The sequence below is a fragment of the Corvus brachyrhynchos genome, unplaced genomic scaffold (genome assembly GCF_000691975.1).
Source record: "Corvus brachyrhynchos isolate BGI_N302 unplaced genomic scaffold, ASM69197v1 scaffold255, whole genome shotgun sequence".
Lineage (NCBI taxonomy): Eukaryota > Metazoa > Chordata > Aves > Passeriformes > Corvidae > Corvus > Corvus brachyrhynchos.
This window is the reverse complement of record NW_008238358.1, coordinates 6808614-6826096: the sequence shown is the minus strand read 5'-3', so window position 1 is coordinate 6826096 and position 17483 is coordinate 6808614. Positions and strand designations below refer to the sequence as shown.

Below are 17483 nucleotides of genomic sequence, written 5' to 3'. Positions count from 1 at the left end.
GTGCTATAACCCAATAAATGATTGTTTTCCATTTTTCTATTTCCTTACAAATCTAACTCTATTAGAAGCACAGCATGTTTCACAGGAATCTAAAACTGTCATTACTGACCACCACATTTTGGAGGAAGGCATATAAAACACAGAGCTGTATACAGATATAGTCACTTTGGATTTTGTTCATTTACTTCTGAAAAACAAAACTTTACTCTCTCATACTTGGTAACACCTTTTTTTAGGAGATTATTAGTTTTTATCTAAAAATATAGTGTACTCTGTATTAAAACAGCACACACAAACAGCAGTAAGCCAATAACAGCGTACATATTGTCTGTTTTCTGGCTGTAGGCCACCAGCCCACTGCACAGTCTGAAAACATCCTACCAGCCTAGAGACTGCTCCCCATCAGCCCACCACTTTCCACCTGCATCCACTCACCACTACACCTTTTGCAGGGTAGTGGCATGCTGGAGGCACCTTCTGAAAACAGAATTACAGAATCACACAATGTCTGGGCTGGAAGGGACCTTAAAGATCATCTAGCTCCAACCCTCCTGTCATGGGCAGGGATGCCACCTACTGATCTGGTTGCTCAGAGCACCACCAAAAGCACCTACTAGACACCATGGTTTCCTGCAGAAGGGGTTGCTCCTCCATCACCTGAGACACACAGGTCTCAGCAGACATGGAAGGAGAAAGGTTGAGGAGCACAGGGTAGGGACGTCAACCAGGAACAAAGCTGCTGCCATCTTAAGCTGGATAGTCAGGCCTGGTGGGGCTAATCTGAGGAGCACTGGGGAAGAAGGGCAGCTGGGAACAGGCTGCATGAATTAATGTGGCAACAGTCTGCTCCTGACTATGATCATCTCTGCACAAAATTACTGTACAATGAATGCTGTATTTTAACTGTCTGCAGCCAAATAAACTCTGAAACACATGAAAAGGATTCCTGAAATTCCCCAAAATGCGCTGGACATATTCTGTGCATGTAGCCTAATTCTCCTGTGACATGTAGGACCAGGATGTGCTACTTTTACCTATTGCTGGATAGCTTTCCTGGCCCGAAAGGCTTGACTACTACCAATTCAAACTTTTTTTTTTTAATTAGCAAAAATAGGCCTTTCAGACTCCTATGTTTTCACAACCAAATTTCAAAGGTTGTTGACACAATATGCATGGGTAGACATAACCAGTCTTCTTTTTACTTCTTCCCCACAAGTTCAGACAAAACCTGTTTCTATGATCAAAATTCTTTTACTAGTGGGTACAGACAAGACAAAAAACCCAAACTAGCCATGTGTTCCTTGGTTTTCACCATGATAACGCCTGGTACATTTATAAGCATCTCTCCTCCCACCTCTTCCCAGCTGGAAAATCATCCTGGATATACAGGCACAACAGAATGCAGCCATGCTTCCAGACAGTCATATACACATCCAATACAAGTTTTCTGGCTACAATTTCTGAAGCTCTTCTCTTGTGGTCCAAGCTTATTCTCACTCCAGTTCCCCAAATTTCTACAAGGACAAACAAACTTCAACCAAGTAAAAAACTTTCATGACGTCTTTTCACCCATTGTTTCCATGTTTGCCTTAGAAAGAGATTGCCTCAGGAAAGGAGCTGTCTTTACTTATCCAGTAATGCCTGGACACAGTGTTGGCACTTCAGCCTGAAAAAGTTCCTGAAAATATTTTTATTTGTTCCATACAGAACAGAATGCTCCTACTGAATGATGCATTTGTTCAGCCACAGTAACAAACCCAGCCAGCTCTCTCTGCTATCCTAATCCAAATTGCATGCAGGGACAAGGATGCATACAGGCTACCATGGAGGAACTGGGAAGCACTTGAAGAGGTGACTGGGAAGTGAATACAACTGAAATGGCTGAAGCTGCAGAGGAAGGATTTCACCATCTAAACCAAATAAAACATTGCTCCTAGAAGTAATTGTCTTGTGAAAGAAGAGCTGCTTCCAAAAAGTGGGAACTAGCATTATAATCTCACAGAATCCTCTCTCATGCCTCCAAAAAACTTGGAATAGAGTTTTCAAACAGATTTTTTTCCAGGGCTAAGGCGGCAACCTCTACTTCAAATAAATATTTTTTCTTTAAATACATTTCAATTTATTTGTTTCACATAAGACTAATAAAATTAGTTTCATCAGTACAAAAGAAAACTCTCAAAATTGTAACTACTTTTTAGTTTTGGCTTAGGCCACAAAAAGGGAAAGAATGATGGAAAACCAGAACAGTGTTTAGACTCATCTGTTCCACGTTACTTGAAACACCAAGCCACCATTCATTCAAAAGACACTGGCAAGCTGGCCACTTTTATACCAATAACTTCTGAGCAAAATTCTGCTTTTACATTCCTATCAGAGACGATAGTATATTCAGATAAACTAAAATAATGCTCTTATTAAGAATGCCTCAGGCAACACCTTCAGTCTGCTTCAAAATAGTTGACACCTGTTTGCAGAAAAAGCTTCAATACTACTGATTGTTACAAAGCTATAGATCATTTTGTCTTGTCAATAGCAGAAGCTGGAGATATTTCTTAAAGCAAACAATGAAGTGGTAAAGACAGCTGTTGGCAATAACTCCTAGCAAGTTGTTTGCATGTTTAAAATAGACCTGCCCAATCACTTGCATGTATGTTGTACTGATTCACTACTGGTTTAGTTCACTAATCTCAAGCAGCTCTGCATTTCCTCATGCCTCATATAAACAGAACCTTTTCCATTTGACTACACTAATTAAGATCATTACTGCCAAAGTAATGCAGAAACAGTGATAAGCATCATCTAATAGGAGAGAATCACATAGAGCACATGATAAATTTACTCTAAAATGGAAGTGCACAATTAATGTTTTCCCAAGATACACAAAACATTTAATTCTCTACTGAGAAGCAGAAAGGAGTCAACACATACTACTACTAGACAAAGTTATAGCAAATCCTAAATACAAAAAAACCCTTTCAAGTAAAGGCCTAAGAGCATGATGTGGCTAAATGATTCTGTGATCTCAGGATGCATTACAGATCTTCTCAAAGATCTGAAACAAAATTTATAAGCTTACGATACAGGCAAGTAATCTCATATCTAGATTATACAATGATCAAACTATGATACTTAAAGGCAAAACAGTTTTGATTCAATAACTGCTTACATTCATGCTAGCGTTAGATACAAAAGGACAATTTTGATTGTTCTCCTGGTGATTCCATAACAAGCATGCATTTTCATGTGTCATTTAACATGTAACTGGTTAAGTCAGATGAAATGAAAATTTGTGGTCTTTAGTAAATTGGAAATTATTTTACACCATGTAACACCAGAAAATATTCTGAAGTTTATTACCAGGAATTCATCTTGTCCTACTTAAAAATTAGAACGTTGTCTGTATTTTTCCCCAAATTTATATTTTGTCATCTCTCAAAGCAGCAATAAGATAATGGGAATATAACGAGCCAAAAGCTAGCAAATAAAAATTTCTGTAAATTTTCAGACATTTTCCATTACTTAAATGTTACTTTTAGTAACAGGAGGGATTACATTCAAACACACAGGTATTTTTAACATCACAGCAATATTTACTGTACTATTCAGAAGTATTAATTATGGTCTGAGAAGAAACACAGGCACTAAGCATTACTAAAAAGTCACAATGAGCAATGACTTCAGCTCTCTACCAAAACACAAGTAATGCTAACCAAGATTTGCTTACATTGCCTTACTACTGTATTTTCATATTTTTGTCACAGCACAACAACTTCACAATGTGAATTTTAAGAATGATGCATTATGCAAAACACACGCAGCTGTCTTCAAAGGGATGGTCCAAATGTATGTATTTTGCAGATCTAACCAGAGCAATTTATATACCCTCCATCCCCAGAGGTATAAATTACTGTCTCTACACGAGAAGTGACAGGTGACCATGCTCAACACAGGTAGCTTACTTCTGCAAAGTAACACAGATTAATCTGCTAGTCTTTTTAACCCTAATTATTTGCTTAAAAATAAACTAGGAACAGATATACTATCAGCTGCAGCCTCTTAGCAGCAAGGGCAGTAACTAATACCATGAAGCAGCAATTTCATAAAATATTCAAATTAAATGTCAAGAACACATCTTTGTGTGCCTTTCTGTCTGCAGGAAAAAAATGTCCCCAGAAAAAAAGAGAGTTCTATAATAAATCACAATTTTTATGTTTCAATGACAAAAAATTTCAACACTGTCAATATGTGAAATGAGATCAGTAATTCTGACAGTTGATCTTGGGATGTAGCATTCAGAAGGGGAAAAAGATATTCGTTCCATTTGTTTTAAGACATGTCTTCAAATACTAAAGGCTGAAAGAAGCTTTTTTGTCAACTAAATACTGTTATATGGAAAAAAAAAATCTCTGTCTAAAGGAGGAGCTCTTAAACCAATGTGGATAAAGAAAAGTTCACTTGGTATCAGCGACATTACAAGACTAAGAAGCCAGGATAAGAACACTTCTAGATCAGGATAACGTAAGGAACATTGCCTAACCCCAGAATGGGCCCTTCTCTGGTGACTTTACCAAAAATAAATTGTGCAATTGTACAACAACTTCATAGACAGTGGTGCAAATTTCCCTAACATCAGCAAGTTGTTAGTGAGAATATAGCTGCTGAATATACCGAGTGTCTTTTTATGCTGTTATTTGAATAGAACACACAGAGACAATATCTGAGAATTTATGTAAAAGACTGATTGAAATGTTAAACTTACAGCTGTGGTAAATTGGGTCTAACAAAGGGATCGTTTTCTGCCCCATTCACAGCTTTATTTTTCCTCTGCTTGGGTTCAGAATTGGCAGATGGTGCCTGAGAATTATTTGTAGTTGGAGGCTTTCGCTTGGCCAGGAGCTTTCTTTGCCTTTCAATGTCTTCCCTTTGTTGATTCACCCACTCTTGCTGCCTGCAAACCCCAAAAAAAGCTTTATTAAAGTTTCATCAATTTGCATTTTTTGAAGAACTATCTTTTTAACTGCTAAGGCATTTAGAAATTTTAGAAAACTTACTGTACATGTGAAAATAGCTCCTAGGAGAAAGAATACCAGTGTTCTTCATGAGGTGGAAAAATTTTGCTCAAGTTATGGCACAATTTACTTTTTAAATATAGGGTCGTTTCAGGGTGTTTTGTTTGGTTGGGGTTTTATGGTTTTTGTTGTTTTGGGGTTTTGTGCATGTTTGTTTTAGGGTTTTTTGTTTTGTTTTTGAAAGTGTTATGCATGACTTCTGCACTAGAAAAAGAAGAAAAAAAAATCTGATGACGGTGGATACCTTCTTTTATACCATAAATAATGCCCCCTGACAGCATCAACAGAGAGTACCTGATTTTTAATAGGCCAAATACGGAATGTGATCTGGCCATTCCCAAATAAATCATCAGTTTGGTTATATGGCAAAGGATTACAATTACAGCTTTTATGCAAAGCATATCTACAGACTGTTTTTAAGACTGTTGAGAAAAACAGTGTCCTAGGCAATCCCACAATGCTAAGACTAAATACTGCCCTTCAAAAACCACAATCTTGGTGAATTACTTTTAAAAATATATGTATCCGTCTATCTATATACGTGTATCTCCAGTGAATCAGACTCATTACCAAAGAACACCTTTGGAAGCACTGCATAATTATTTTACCACCATCTCTGACAGTCTTGCGAAGTCCTTTTCCTTGGCCCTGTCTCTGCTGAAAGAATTGCTATGGCAGCTCTTTTCCAGGTGGTTGTTCTCCCCCATCCACTTGCACTACACTCCATCTGAGGCTGCCAGATTCTTCACTGCTCCTTCACAGCACTAAAGAGCAGGATGCCTGACAAAGCTGCTGCCATGAGGATGTGCAGGTAGCACCTATGTGACCAGTGAGAACTTCACAGACCTCATCTGTGCCAATGACTACCAATGATACATGGTTAGCTTCCTGAAAAATCACTGATTTAGTTTTATAGCTCTTTCCATCAGCTGAGTTCAATAATTATGTGCTGCTTATTTACTATATTCATGCTTTTCGAAAGATAGTTACAACAAAGTGAAACCAAACTGGTTTTTAAAGACACAAAACCTTAACATTCCCTCAGCTGACTAATGGAGTTCTATACTCTATTCTCAGTTTTCAAAAGGCAAAGCAAACTACAACATATGAAAACCTGCTTCAATCCTAGAACATTAGTAATAAAAAAATCCACTAGAGGGAAGTAACAATTAGTGAGAATTTTAAGAACATAGCATTGACTAACTTCACAAGATTTTGAAATGCAAAGCCATCTGTCCACTGTTCAGTAAATGAAGCACCATGACGAACTGTTGTAAAATGCCCCAGGCGTAATCTGTCTTGCATGCTCTTCTCTCTGCTTGCCAGCTTCTCCTGTGTGCTCTAAGAAAACAACAAAAAAAATCTCATATTTAGTAACATGAAAGTGTTCAAAAAGTCAGTAAAACACTCAGGGTTTTTCTTCCTCCAACAGCCTTTTAAGGCAAGGATAAGAGTAGAGTAAATGAAAATATCTTGTAGTATTTACTCGATTTATTTTAATTTCTACAGAACTCAAGCATCTGCAGTTGTCAGAATGAGTACTAGAGGATGATTTATGCAGAAAAAAAAGAACCTGAGTTTGGCTCAGTTTTCCCACAAAGTTTGCTACTCTTCGTCATTAAAAAACCACTTTATTTGTAAATACAGAAAAACTGATAAGAGTATCAGCATCACAGAGGATATAATTAAGATTCTATCTGTACATGTCTACTACAACACAGGAGCCAACTTAGATATCATAAAGAATGCACCTACTATACTTAGCCTGGAAACTTATTTCCTGGAAACCGAGCATCTGTGTTACTACGTGTACCAAAGTGACTTGGGGCAGGGACCTGTATGTGGGAACACACTGTGGGCAGGCTTAACTGCAATCAGATATTCACTTGCAGTGACAGAAGCAGATGCCCTTCTCAGAACCAGCACTGCTACCAGAAGCATCCTTGGGATGTGACAACTGAGTCTGCCTAGTCTCTTCAGAGAGGAAAGAGCACTGTGAACACCTAATGCAAGGAAACCTCTTTAATTGTTACAAATGCTTGCTTCATAAGAAATGTCTGTGGTCCAAAATCACACACACACAGAATGAGAAGTTGTCAGAATTAAGGATCTTTTTGCAAACAGACTGAAGAAGGGCCTTTCACAAGAAACATCCCTTGTGGTATTCTCAGTCTGAAGGTACCCATCTACTATCATGCCAAACAGATCTGATGCATCTTTTCCTGGCATACCCCTCATGCTGGAACTTAAAAAGATCTGCAATAATTTATTTATGACATGCTAGTGAGGAAACTCCCCCTAATCCTCCAATGGCTCACTTTTTGCCATTGTATATGACAGCAGCATCCAGCAGCTAGCACTAGGGAAGGCACTTGGGCTGTTTATCTTAAAATTTTTTGTATCCGGATTTGTAATAACATGATTTTCTATTAACTTTTTAAGATTCTTTTTTTAGATGAGGCTATTTTAAAGAAGAGGGAGAGAAACAGGGTATCCTTGTCTTCTAATAAATTACTGCTAGTTTAAATATAATGGGCATGAAATTAAAAAAAAAAATCTTTCATTTAATAGTATGAAGGCAGTCATCTTCATCTCCTTTTTTCCAATAATTCTGAGCTAACATGGCATTTTATCATTTTACATCAAAAAATACCTTAGCCACTTAAGTGTCTCACAAAGAAATATTATCCATCTCCTCTCCACAATAGATTGTTTAAAAATTCTTTTATCCACTGTGATCTTACAATTTGTCCAGAAAATACACCATATACTAATTTCTTAACTTTTATGCTTTGCTATATCTTGAATTCCTTACAATGGGTAAATCCTTAAATTAAAAAAGCTACGTTTTCCACAAATCTCAAAAAGGCTAAACATTTTATGTAGCTTATTCAGGTTTATAAAAATACCACCAGATAGAGATCATGGATATGAAGTTTCAATCTCAAGCAACTAATGTGAAAAAGTTGAAGTGAAAATGAGGAATCATAATGGAGTTTTACTGCAATGTCCCACCTTGTATCACATAGATTTTAAGATCAGTAAACGTACCTTTTCAATTAGAAGCTTCTTGCTCATTGAAATACATTTGTTTAACCTTTCTTTGTATTTTTCAAGTAGTTTTTGTTGTTCATCTATTTGTCTTCTAAGATCACAATTAGCCTAATAAATACACACAAAATATGAAGAGGTACACTGAAACACTATTTTTTAAATCAGCTGTCACAGAAAATAAGTACATCTACTTTTACATGACTAAAGTAAGGAACACACATGAACACATCTATTTATCTAAAGAAAGATTTTATTTCACAAATTTATCCCAATCTGCAGAAGCATGCCTAGCTTCTCTTATTTCCTTTACATTGTCCTGCATTCTGTATTACAGAGCATTCAGCATATAGAGAATATATAAAAGCTCTGTACCAATCTCTTGTTCAGATCTCCACTGAGGGCTCGACTTTCATTTAAAGAGAAAGTTTAAATTTTATATATGATTTCTGAAGTCATGTGAATCCTGACATCTTCAATTTAAAAGAAAGCAAAAATTTACAATGATAAAAGTTTCAATTATCTGAGTAGGAAGTTTAACAAATTTCCTTTGCTCCAATTATATTTAACTTATTACCTTAAAAATCCCACAACAATATTATTTTTATTAAAATAAAATTTTAAAAGAAAATTTAGGGTTGTCTATCCCATACTGTTGAACATGTGCTAAAACAGTCTACATATAAAATTTCATAGTATATGACTGCATGGGTTAATATTTTTATGTATTGTGCATACGTATGTACACATACAAACACTAAACAAACTTCTAAATACAAGTTTGTTTCATATTTCATATTTCTACTTATCACCTCTCCAATGCTTCCTTCAAGAGCATAAGCATTAAGATTTTTTTCTGAAAACATGTCTTAGAGCACAGTATAGCATAGTTTTCTTTTTAAAAGTAGTTATTCATTGCCTGTAATTATTTCTGTCACAATCACCTCCATTCTGAAAACATCAACAGTTGTTCCACTGATAAGGGCTATTCACAATTAGAACCAAAAAAACCCCCAAAACCACCCATCAGGTGAATTATAATATGAATTCAAGGAATTAATCAACTGCCTGCAAATCGCATTAGCTTTCCTTGCACCTTTGTAAGTCTACTAACATATTTAATCATTAACAAGTTGTAGTACAGAAGCTGAAAAAACCACCTTATACATTTCATTATATAGACTTATTAAATTTAAGAAAAAAACTACAAAAATTAAAAACTTGTTATACCTTTTAATTTAGGTAACTTTTAAAAAATCTAAAATATCTGCCTCATATTCAGTCTGTTGTTCTGAATAAATAACTTTACCCCATGTCCAACACTTACCCTGAGTAAGTCATCTATACGACCTTCTTTCTTTTCCAAGTCTTGATTTTTATTACTTTCTAGTGCAGCTAATTTCAGCATTGTGAGATCAGTCTACAAAGAATATTTTGAAATATTTATCTTTTCCTTTAACAACTACAGCATCAGTCTTCTCATGTTTGTTAGGAAGAGAAATAAACTACTTTAAAACATTCAACAAGATCAGCAAATCTTATTTTCAGGTGTTTTGGAAGTGTCATGACATGTTCTAATGAAAAACTGCTTTCCCTCTTCATGAGGACAACTGTGAACAGTTGGGACAAACCATTAACAATATTAAAATATTTCATCACCAACTGAGAAGTTATTGTTCATAAAAAAGCATAAAAAACAGGGCAAGAACGTAAATGTCAACTAATTAATTTTTCAGTATTGGTCAACAGATGAAGCAACCTTTTCTGACTAACACGTGCAAGAGAACAGATCACGCCAGAAACAGCAGAGAGAATGGAACAGTTGCTTTCAGCTTTTAAAAGTCACGTCAGAGCTGTGTGTTGATCACTTTGACTGCCATCTCATTTTTCTTCTTCAATGTCGGATTTTAAATGCAGTATGACAATGGCAGCTGTCAATTCAAATACTGCCTGAAAGAGCAGCCTCTACTTCTAAAATCACACAACAGCTAAAATCTTGAGCAAAAACCTACCAATGACATGGTCATCTATGTAACCATGAAGTGCAATGCTGGGAGCCAAGCAACTGCTGAATTCAAAACTCACCATAGATATTTAAACTATGAGCTGCTGAACTTAACAGAAAAAATGCTTTGGCAATTTTAAAAAGCAAAGCTTTTGAAAGCCTTTAAGAGTTTAGAAGAAGTTAAAAGAGAAAGAAATAAACATAACTACCTTTTTTTTTCCTGCAGTCTGAAGTGATATAGGATAGCTCTACTCAAAAAGTTACCTGAGTAATCTTAATAGATAACTGCTTTGGTTGTGTGAGAGGGTGGTCCCCGAAAGCTAATGAAGTAGGAGAAGGACTATTCTGTCGAACCTGAAAGGCATGAAAGCAAAGTATTTTAGATACAGCTGTAATATTTAATTATGAGCATAGCCTTGTTACAACTCTTGGCAGGAACATCACAAAGAATAGAGAAACAAGGTATTTTTCTTACACAGGCTACTACTTGGAGCACTGCATTGAGAGCTACCAGTATGGCATTACATATCACTTGCAGTTCAGGAAAGATGCAATATATTCTCTAAGAAAACTAAGATTGTCACTTTTGGGAAACAGACTGAAAGATTTAAGACAATACAAGCCTGACATAAGGTCATGTCAGTCGTACATAGACTTATTTTTCTGATTCTGAGCTTTCACAACTCAAGAATAATGTGAGTTATTTTTGGAGTGTTTAGCTCTCGTGGGAGAACCAGAGAGGGGAAGCTAGTGCAGATCAGAACACAAATCCTGTTAATGAACCTAGTTTGTGTGAATGAGACCTTTCTCAAGACAAATTCCACAATCTGTATTACACTCCATATTGTTGGTAAGACCAAGAGGATGCCTGAAGTTAAATGCACATGGAATAAAAGCTGAGGTCTACCACCAAAGAAAACAAATCCTTTCTGTAACTGGCAAAAGTTGTTTGGCCATTTAGAATACCATGCTGGTATGCTGAGCATCAAAACTGTGTTTATGAGAAGGAAAAAAATGAATTAGCACGACCAACAAAGAGAATTTTAAAGGCAGATTAGGTATCAACTATTAAAAAAAAATTACTATTTATCAAAAACTGAGCTTTTAAAGTCCCAAGTTAGGAGTTCAAGTTTCCTTATAAGTAACAAAAAACCTCTCCTTTTTTGTGTGAGGCCTATGAATACATGTCATTACAACATTTTAATATTTATTGAACATTTTACGTAACTACTTTGTATATAAAAAGAGATTTAAGAAAAAATGACCCAGTGTTAATAGAAAAATTTAGTTTTAATACTTAATTTGATTTTTTTTTTCCTGTTGGAAGAATGAACTCTTTCTCAGGAGTCATTCCTTTCAAAACTCTCCCCTTGAATACAGATTATTTTTGATTTTGCTATTTTTAGACTATAAAACTATCTCCAGCAGTTAGGAAGTTGATAGACTTACAGAAGAAGGAGTGGAATGTGAATTCTGAGGAGAGCGGATTGCAGGAGGTACGCCTCGCACTGGACTTGAGCCGTTTCCACCTTGGTACTGTAGAGCAGATATGGCCATCCAATTAGTCAAACTTCTCAAAATACATTATATATATATATATCTACTGAATGATACAGCTCATCTGTACACAGGATTTGTAAATCAGATTGTATTACTTTTATTAGTGCAGCCTTTAGCTGTTAAAGAAAAGTGTGAAAGATAATGGGTTTTGTATTTTAGTTCAGGTTCCACCAAGAGATGACTGCATCTCTACTTCAAGGTTTAATAGTCAGAAGCTTACGTAGAGAAAAAAGAAGTAATCTCTCAAGAGGCCTGTCCATTACAACCAAAAATGTTGTAGCATGCAAAAAAAGCTAAAAGGATATTTTAAAAGGAAATTTTAAAACCAAAGTAAAATTTACAAAATTCTTACCTCAAAATAGTCACTAATCTTGTGACCACGTCCCCCAATATTCTTTCCTACAATAAACACAGTAATACATTAGAACTGGTTAAATAAATTACTTGTAGAGGTATCTTACATTTTTACCTATAATTATAGCGAAATCTTACCACTTGTTAATTGGTTTTCTTTCATGCGGCAATACGTGATGTCCCTATGTAGGTAATTAAGGGATTGACCAAAACAAAGGGATTTTCATATTCTATTCATTGAGAAATCAGATATTAAGTCACCCTCAATTCCTAAACCAGTTTAGAGCAGACTCAGAAGAAACCCTAGATCTCTTCTAAATAACAGGAAACTCATCTCTCATCCTACAGATCAAACCTTTAGCTCTAAGTCCCTCCCCTTTTCAAGCACTATCTCAAAGTTCACCCACTTCTGAAGTATCAAATTAACCAAGTCTACTAACATTATATACTCCGGGTGAGTTATTATGCCCAAATGTTCTGCCCAAGGATTCTCCTAAATGCCAGTAACAGTGAGAGCATAGAGGATGACAAGTATTTCCAGTCCTCTTAACCTGATTATGAACTGGGTAACTCACAGTGTTAATGAGGGAAACAAAACACCAGCGAATGAGATTAGAATTCATCTCAAATGTATTGAGACTTTAGAAGAACTAACGTGAATTGTATTGCCTCAACACGAGGACCTGCCCCGTATGTGGCATTCCAGAGATCGCACCTATACCTTATCCAATGCACAAATGCTTTCTTCTGTTCGGCCCTGAGATGACCAATAAATCTTAAGACTGTTTTTCTCCTGTGTAAGTCAGACTACCTGTTAGGAGACATCTTGGAAACGGACTACTCTTCAAAGCTTTTTACTTTATAGAAAGAAATTTTTGCAATACATTAGGAGATCATTATGCATCGATCCATAAATTCAATTTCTACTTTTTAGCAAAGATTTTCAAGCTTTTCTGTTGTTTCAGCCCTGATGAATTCTCTCTATCCCAATATTCCACCGTACTGACACTGCTGCATAATGCTGTGTCACTAAGAAGTAACACAAAAAACCAGAAACATTTGGCAGCCCTTTTTTTGTCAAGACTTTTAACAGTAAACTTTAGATAGAATAATTCCAAGACCTAGAACAGCACACAGCCAACTTCTCCAGTAGTTACCCAGTACGTATCACTGCTACTTCCCTCCAGCCAATTCTTTACCTACCCAGTAATTCTGCTAGTGATTTGTCTTCATGCTTAATTCTTACATATCACTTTATCAAATTAAAATCTGTTTTCATTCAGATAAATGAGACAGACTGCATTCCTTTTCAGTATAGAAAAATCAATTTGATGTCATGTTACAGAACTCTGCACTGAAGAAATATGTCAAATTATTTTGGCACAGCCAATTATGAATAGATTTACACTGATTTATCCCACGTTCCAATTACTTCTATGTTCTAAACAATCCTTTTCTTCAACATTTATAGATTAATTTACATAGTCAATATCCTGGGTATGCAATATACAAGAGATTGATTTCTTGTTTCTTTTTTCCAATACAATAGAAGTGAATTATTTGCTGTGCTTTGACTATACTGTACCACTCCAAGAGGCTGCAGCTTCTTAGGCCAGCTCCTTGAGAATATTGCAGTGCAGACTATTCAGTTTCACTGCTGCTGACAGTAAAACAGTAATTATAAGACATTATAATCGTGTTTTCTGTATTAAAAAGTTCCGAAAATTTCCATCATCTCTAATTTCAACACTCATTAGTAACAGGAAGGATAAGCTACTAAAACAATGAAAATGCGAAATTTCATTCAGGTTCTTTGAACAAAGCAGGTGTCTACAAAGTAACACAAAGAAATTAATTTTAGTCAAACTACATAATTCTTCTACTAATAGCATGCTGCATCACAAAGACTTCCAGATATTGAGCACATTGATATATATCTGAAGTGACATTTTCTAGCTCAGTTAGAATGAGAAATAAAGCTGATACAGATGTTATCAGAACTATTTCCGCTCCCCTTCTGACGAATTTTTGTCTTGAGGTTAAATTTCCACCAGTCCTTGCTCAAAAGTCACTTAAAGAGAGGAATGACAAAAACTAAACTTTGTAAATATTAAATTAGAAATCAGTCTCGTCATTATTTCCCCACCCCTCTAGACAACTACAATCTTTCATAGAAAAGGAAGAATAAAACTCAATTTTTATATATACCTGTAAAACAAGCATCAGATATTGTAATTGGTAATCCCTTTTTCCCCTTATCTACTAAAAAGAAATTCAAACCACAAGGTATTTTGCATGAGAAGAGTTGCTGTAATTCTTAAAAAGATTACAGAGTTGTATCATAGCTGTGAGTTACACATGCAGTAGCTAATGATTCTTTTGGGTAATTACCAGTCCAGTTCACATTTTCCTTGCCCATCCCTTCCAGTGACAAATGGGAGGGTGAGAAGAATACGAAACTATCATCCAAAACGTAACACCCATCTTACATAAGCAAAACTAGAGAATTTGTAAGGCTAACAGTCAAAACTGTGTTACATGCAATCACTACCTAGTCAATTTATATTTTAGTTTACCTTGGCTGCTTTCACTCTGAGTGTCTGCTTTTCTTTTTCTTCCTCTGGAAGGTTCTGACTGTTTCTTCTCTGGAGTCTACAAACAACAAAAAGAACATGACGCAACATAAGCTCTATTTATTTATATTATTGCTATATTATTGTGAAATAAATTTAAATCCTCATCCATAAAACATGATTTCACAATTCAGCAGGGGTGTAATTTCAGATCATAGTTAAACTAGATAATATGATCTCTGGTCAATCAGGTAACTGTAAGCTAGAAGAGATATTTAAGAAAGAGGAAGGTAGTTCTTAAATTAGTTCCCAAAAGGCAATTCTACATATTAATTGTTAAGCAATTACTTCTTTTCATCCATTCCAGGGTTTATGAACACCCAATTTTGTTTCATTTATGTCTGTATTTTATCAAGATCTCTGTATTTTAGTGTGGGTGTTTTAAAGCTTAATACTTAAGTGAAATAATCTGATTATTGATGGTGTTTTCTACAAACTGCTGTAGCATAAACACAAAGTACTAGTGCTTCAATAGGAAGCTAATAATGTTACACTTTTTCAGAAGTGCAAAAGATATTTCCAAACTAATAAAAACTGTACAGATTTCCAGAATCTGCTGAGAATTAAAAAGATAGAAAAAGAGGAAAAAAAAAGCAAAAATTGCTCAAAATGTTAATATCTATCCACTTGGAAAGTGTTGTCCTCCTCATATACTTTTATCTCAAGAAAAAAAAGAAAAGCATCAATGGTAAGTGAAAAAATACAAATCTGTTAATATTTCTGGAATAAATTTTTCTATACAGTTACCTAGAAATTACAGTCAGCATGTACAACAAGAAAGGGCTGTGATCAGAAGCATCTCTAAATTGTATTTGCTCCTCTTTGATCTGAGGATTCAAACCAGTTAAGTCTCCCCTATTAAAGTTAAATGATACAAGTTGCTCTTGCTCAAGGAGAGCACATTGCAGCTCTTTGGGTATTCTTCGTGGTGCCTCACACATAACTGGAGAAAGCATAGGAGACATTACATGAACTATTCTACCAGTACTATTTTACCAATAAATCAAAGGTCCCTAATTGCTTAGACTAAACTTGAGATCAGCGACAAGATGCTTCATTTTCTCATGATACCATCTTTTTATCATTTTATTGTATCTGTCATTTGGTGCTCCTAGTATGCTTTCTTAATGCAGCATATTATACCAACATTCAAATTTCAACCATGAAAAATCATTTCAAGGACATTTCAATTCCAAAATCTTTATGTGGATATGCTCAAATATAAATTTACTACAAATACCCAACAGTATTTATGTTGGCAAGAACCACTTTAAGCTACCTGTGATCCCTAGACAATTATTAGTCTAAAAAAGAACCAGCAAGACAAGAAAGGTCTTCCTTACTGATACCATGTATTTTTTATGTGTTCTGACACTGTGTGGAGCTTCACAAAAATATCTTTGGAAGTTTTACAACTGTAACTGTTGTATTACCAGGCTATAAACTAAGTTCAAATTAAATGTATTTTATTTTAAATAAACTCATCCAACTGATATCTGCATCTTTTACAGTGCTATCGTACATTAGCAAACTACGTAACACAGATTCCTGGAAATGAAGTTATCTCAAGACTATTGATTCTAAAAGCAGAAAACATAGCTTAGAAATTTTACTTTAATAATTTGGAATTATTGCCAGTTAAATAGGTAACATTAAGCTATCTTTCCACAAACTAAATTGAAACTACTTAACCAAACATTTTCAAGTTATTCTTGTTTTCCAACTTTTAATTTTGCAGTTAAATTCTAATGCAATCATTTTTACCTACCATATCAAGCAAAAAAAAACAAAAAGGAAAAAAAATCCCCAAGACAAAAACAACAAAAAACCCAAACAAAACTGAACAAAAAAAACCCCCAAAAAACCAAACCAAACCAACAAAAGACCAAAAAAACAAACCCAAAACACCTTTTAAAAGCTAATTAATGACAAAACACATAAGATTTCCCCCACCAAAACTAGTTCCCAGCTGCTGTGGCTTGTATTTAAAAAGCAGCCATTTAAAGAGGTTTATAGTTTTAAAACTCAAATAATTCATAAGTGTCTATTTCCTTAAGCTCTTCTGATTTCTTTCAGTGTTTAATTTAACCTTCCAAACTAGAAAGTACTAGCACACTAATGAGGTTATTAATGAGGTTACTCAACAAGGTCATGTTCCCCTTTTCTAAGCACAAAATTCACATGATAATGTACAGCACACATCAATCACTAGAAAATGTACTCCAAAATCCTTCCTAATGAATGGAGTCATATGAATTACAAGAAACTGAAGACTAATGGGGCTGGGGAGTATCCTCCTGGTAAATGAAGACTGAAGCTATTTTCTGTAGCTTCCAAAGTATTTACATATAGCCAAGATTTAGATTAAAATCTTACTATTTCATAAGCAAGATAAAAGTTTTACAATCTAGCATTGGATAACCTTAAAGTTATATTAAAGTCACACACAGCCTGGCATATTAGCACAGCCTCATACATCTTGGTCTTGATCCTAGTTTTCCCCTCAATTTCACTGTGCTTCCCCTGAGTCTTCTCTTCACATTCATAGTTTTTTAATGTGCCACTTCATGATGAAAGCACAGAGTAATGACATGAACGTATCATCACGGTTTGATCAGAAATTTACATTCTTGCTAGAAATTAATTTCAATGATTCTGAGATTGGCATGTCTGCTTTTTTTTTTACTCCCAAAACCTATTATAATACAACAGTGCTCTCTCAACATCAAATGACGGCACTGCTTCCCAATGAGCAAGTCATCTTATTTCCACACTACCACCACTATTACTATGAAACCTTCAAGGTCACAC

General features: G+C 35.2%; 1 protein-coding gene across 1 annotated transcript in view; it reads right to left on the bottom strand.

Annotated features, from left to right (window-relative positions):
* TLK1 (tousled like kinase 1) overlaps positions 1 to 17483 on the bottom strand; it is a 42816-nt gene that overhangs the window by 19872 nt on the left and 5461 nt on the right. Inside the window, exons 3-10 of the mRNA XM_008634770.2 lie at positions 14616 to 14691; positions 12038 to 12084; positions 11575 to 11661; positions 10390 to 10479; positions 9448 to 9540; positions 8121 to 8231; positions 6274 to 6410; positions 4760 to 4948 (exon numbers count right to left, since the gene is read on the bottom strand). Of these exons, the coding sequence (XP_008632992.1) occupies positions 4760 to 4948; positions 6274 to 6410; positions 8121 to 8231; positions 9448 to 9540; positions 10390 to 10479; positions 11575 to 11661; positions 12038 to 12084; positions 14616 to 14691 (830 nt within the window). The remainder of the gene's footprint in view (positions 1 to 4759; positions 4949 to 6273; positions 6411 to 8120; positions 8232 to 9447; positions 9541 to 10389; positions 10480 to 11574; positions 11662 to 12037; positions 12085 to 14615; positions 14692 to 17483) is intronic.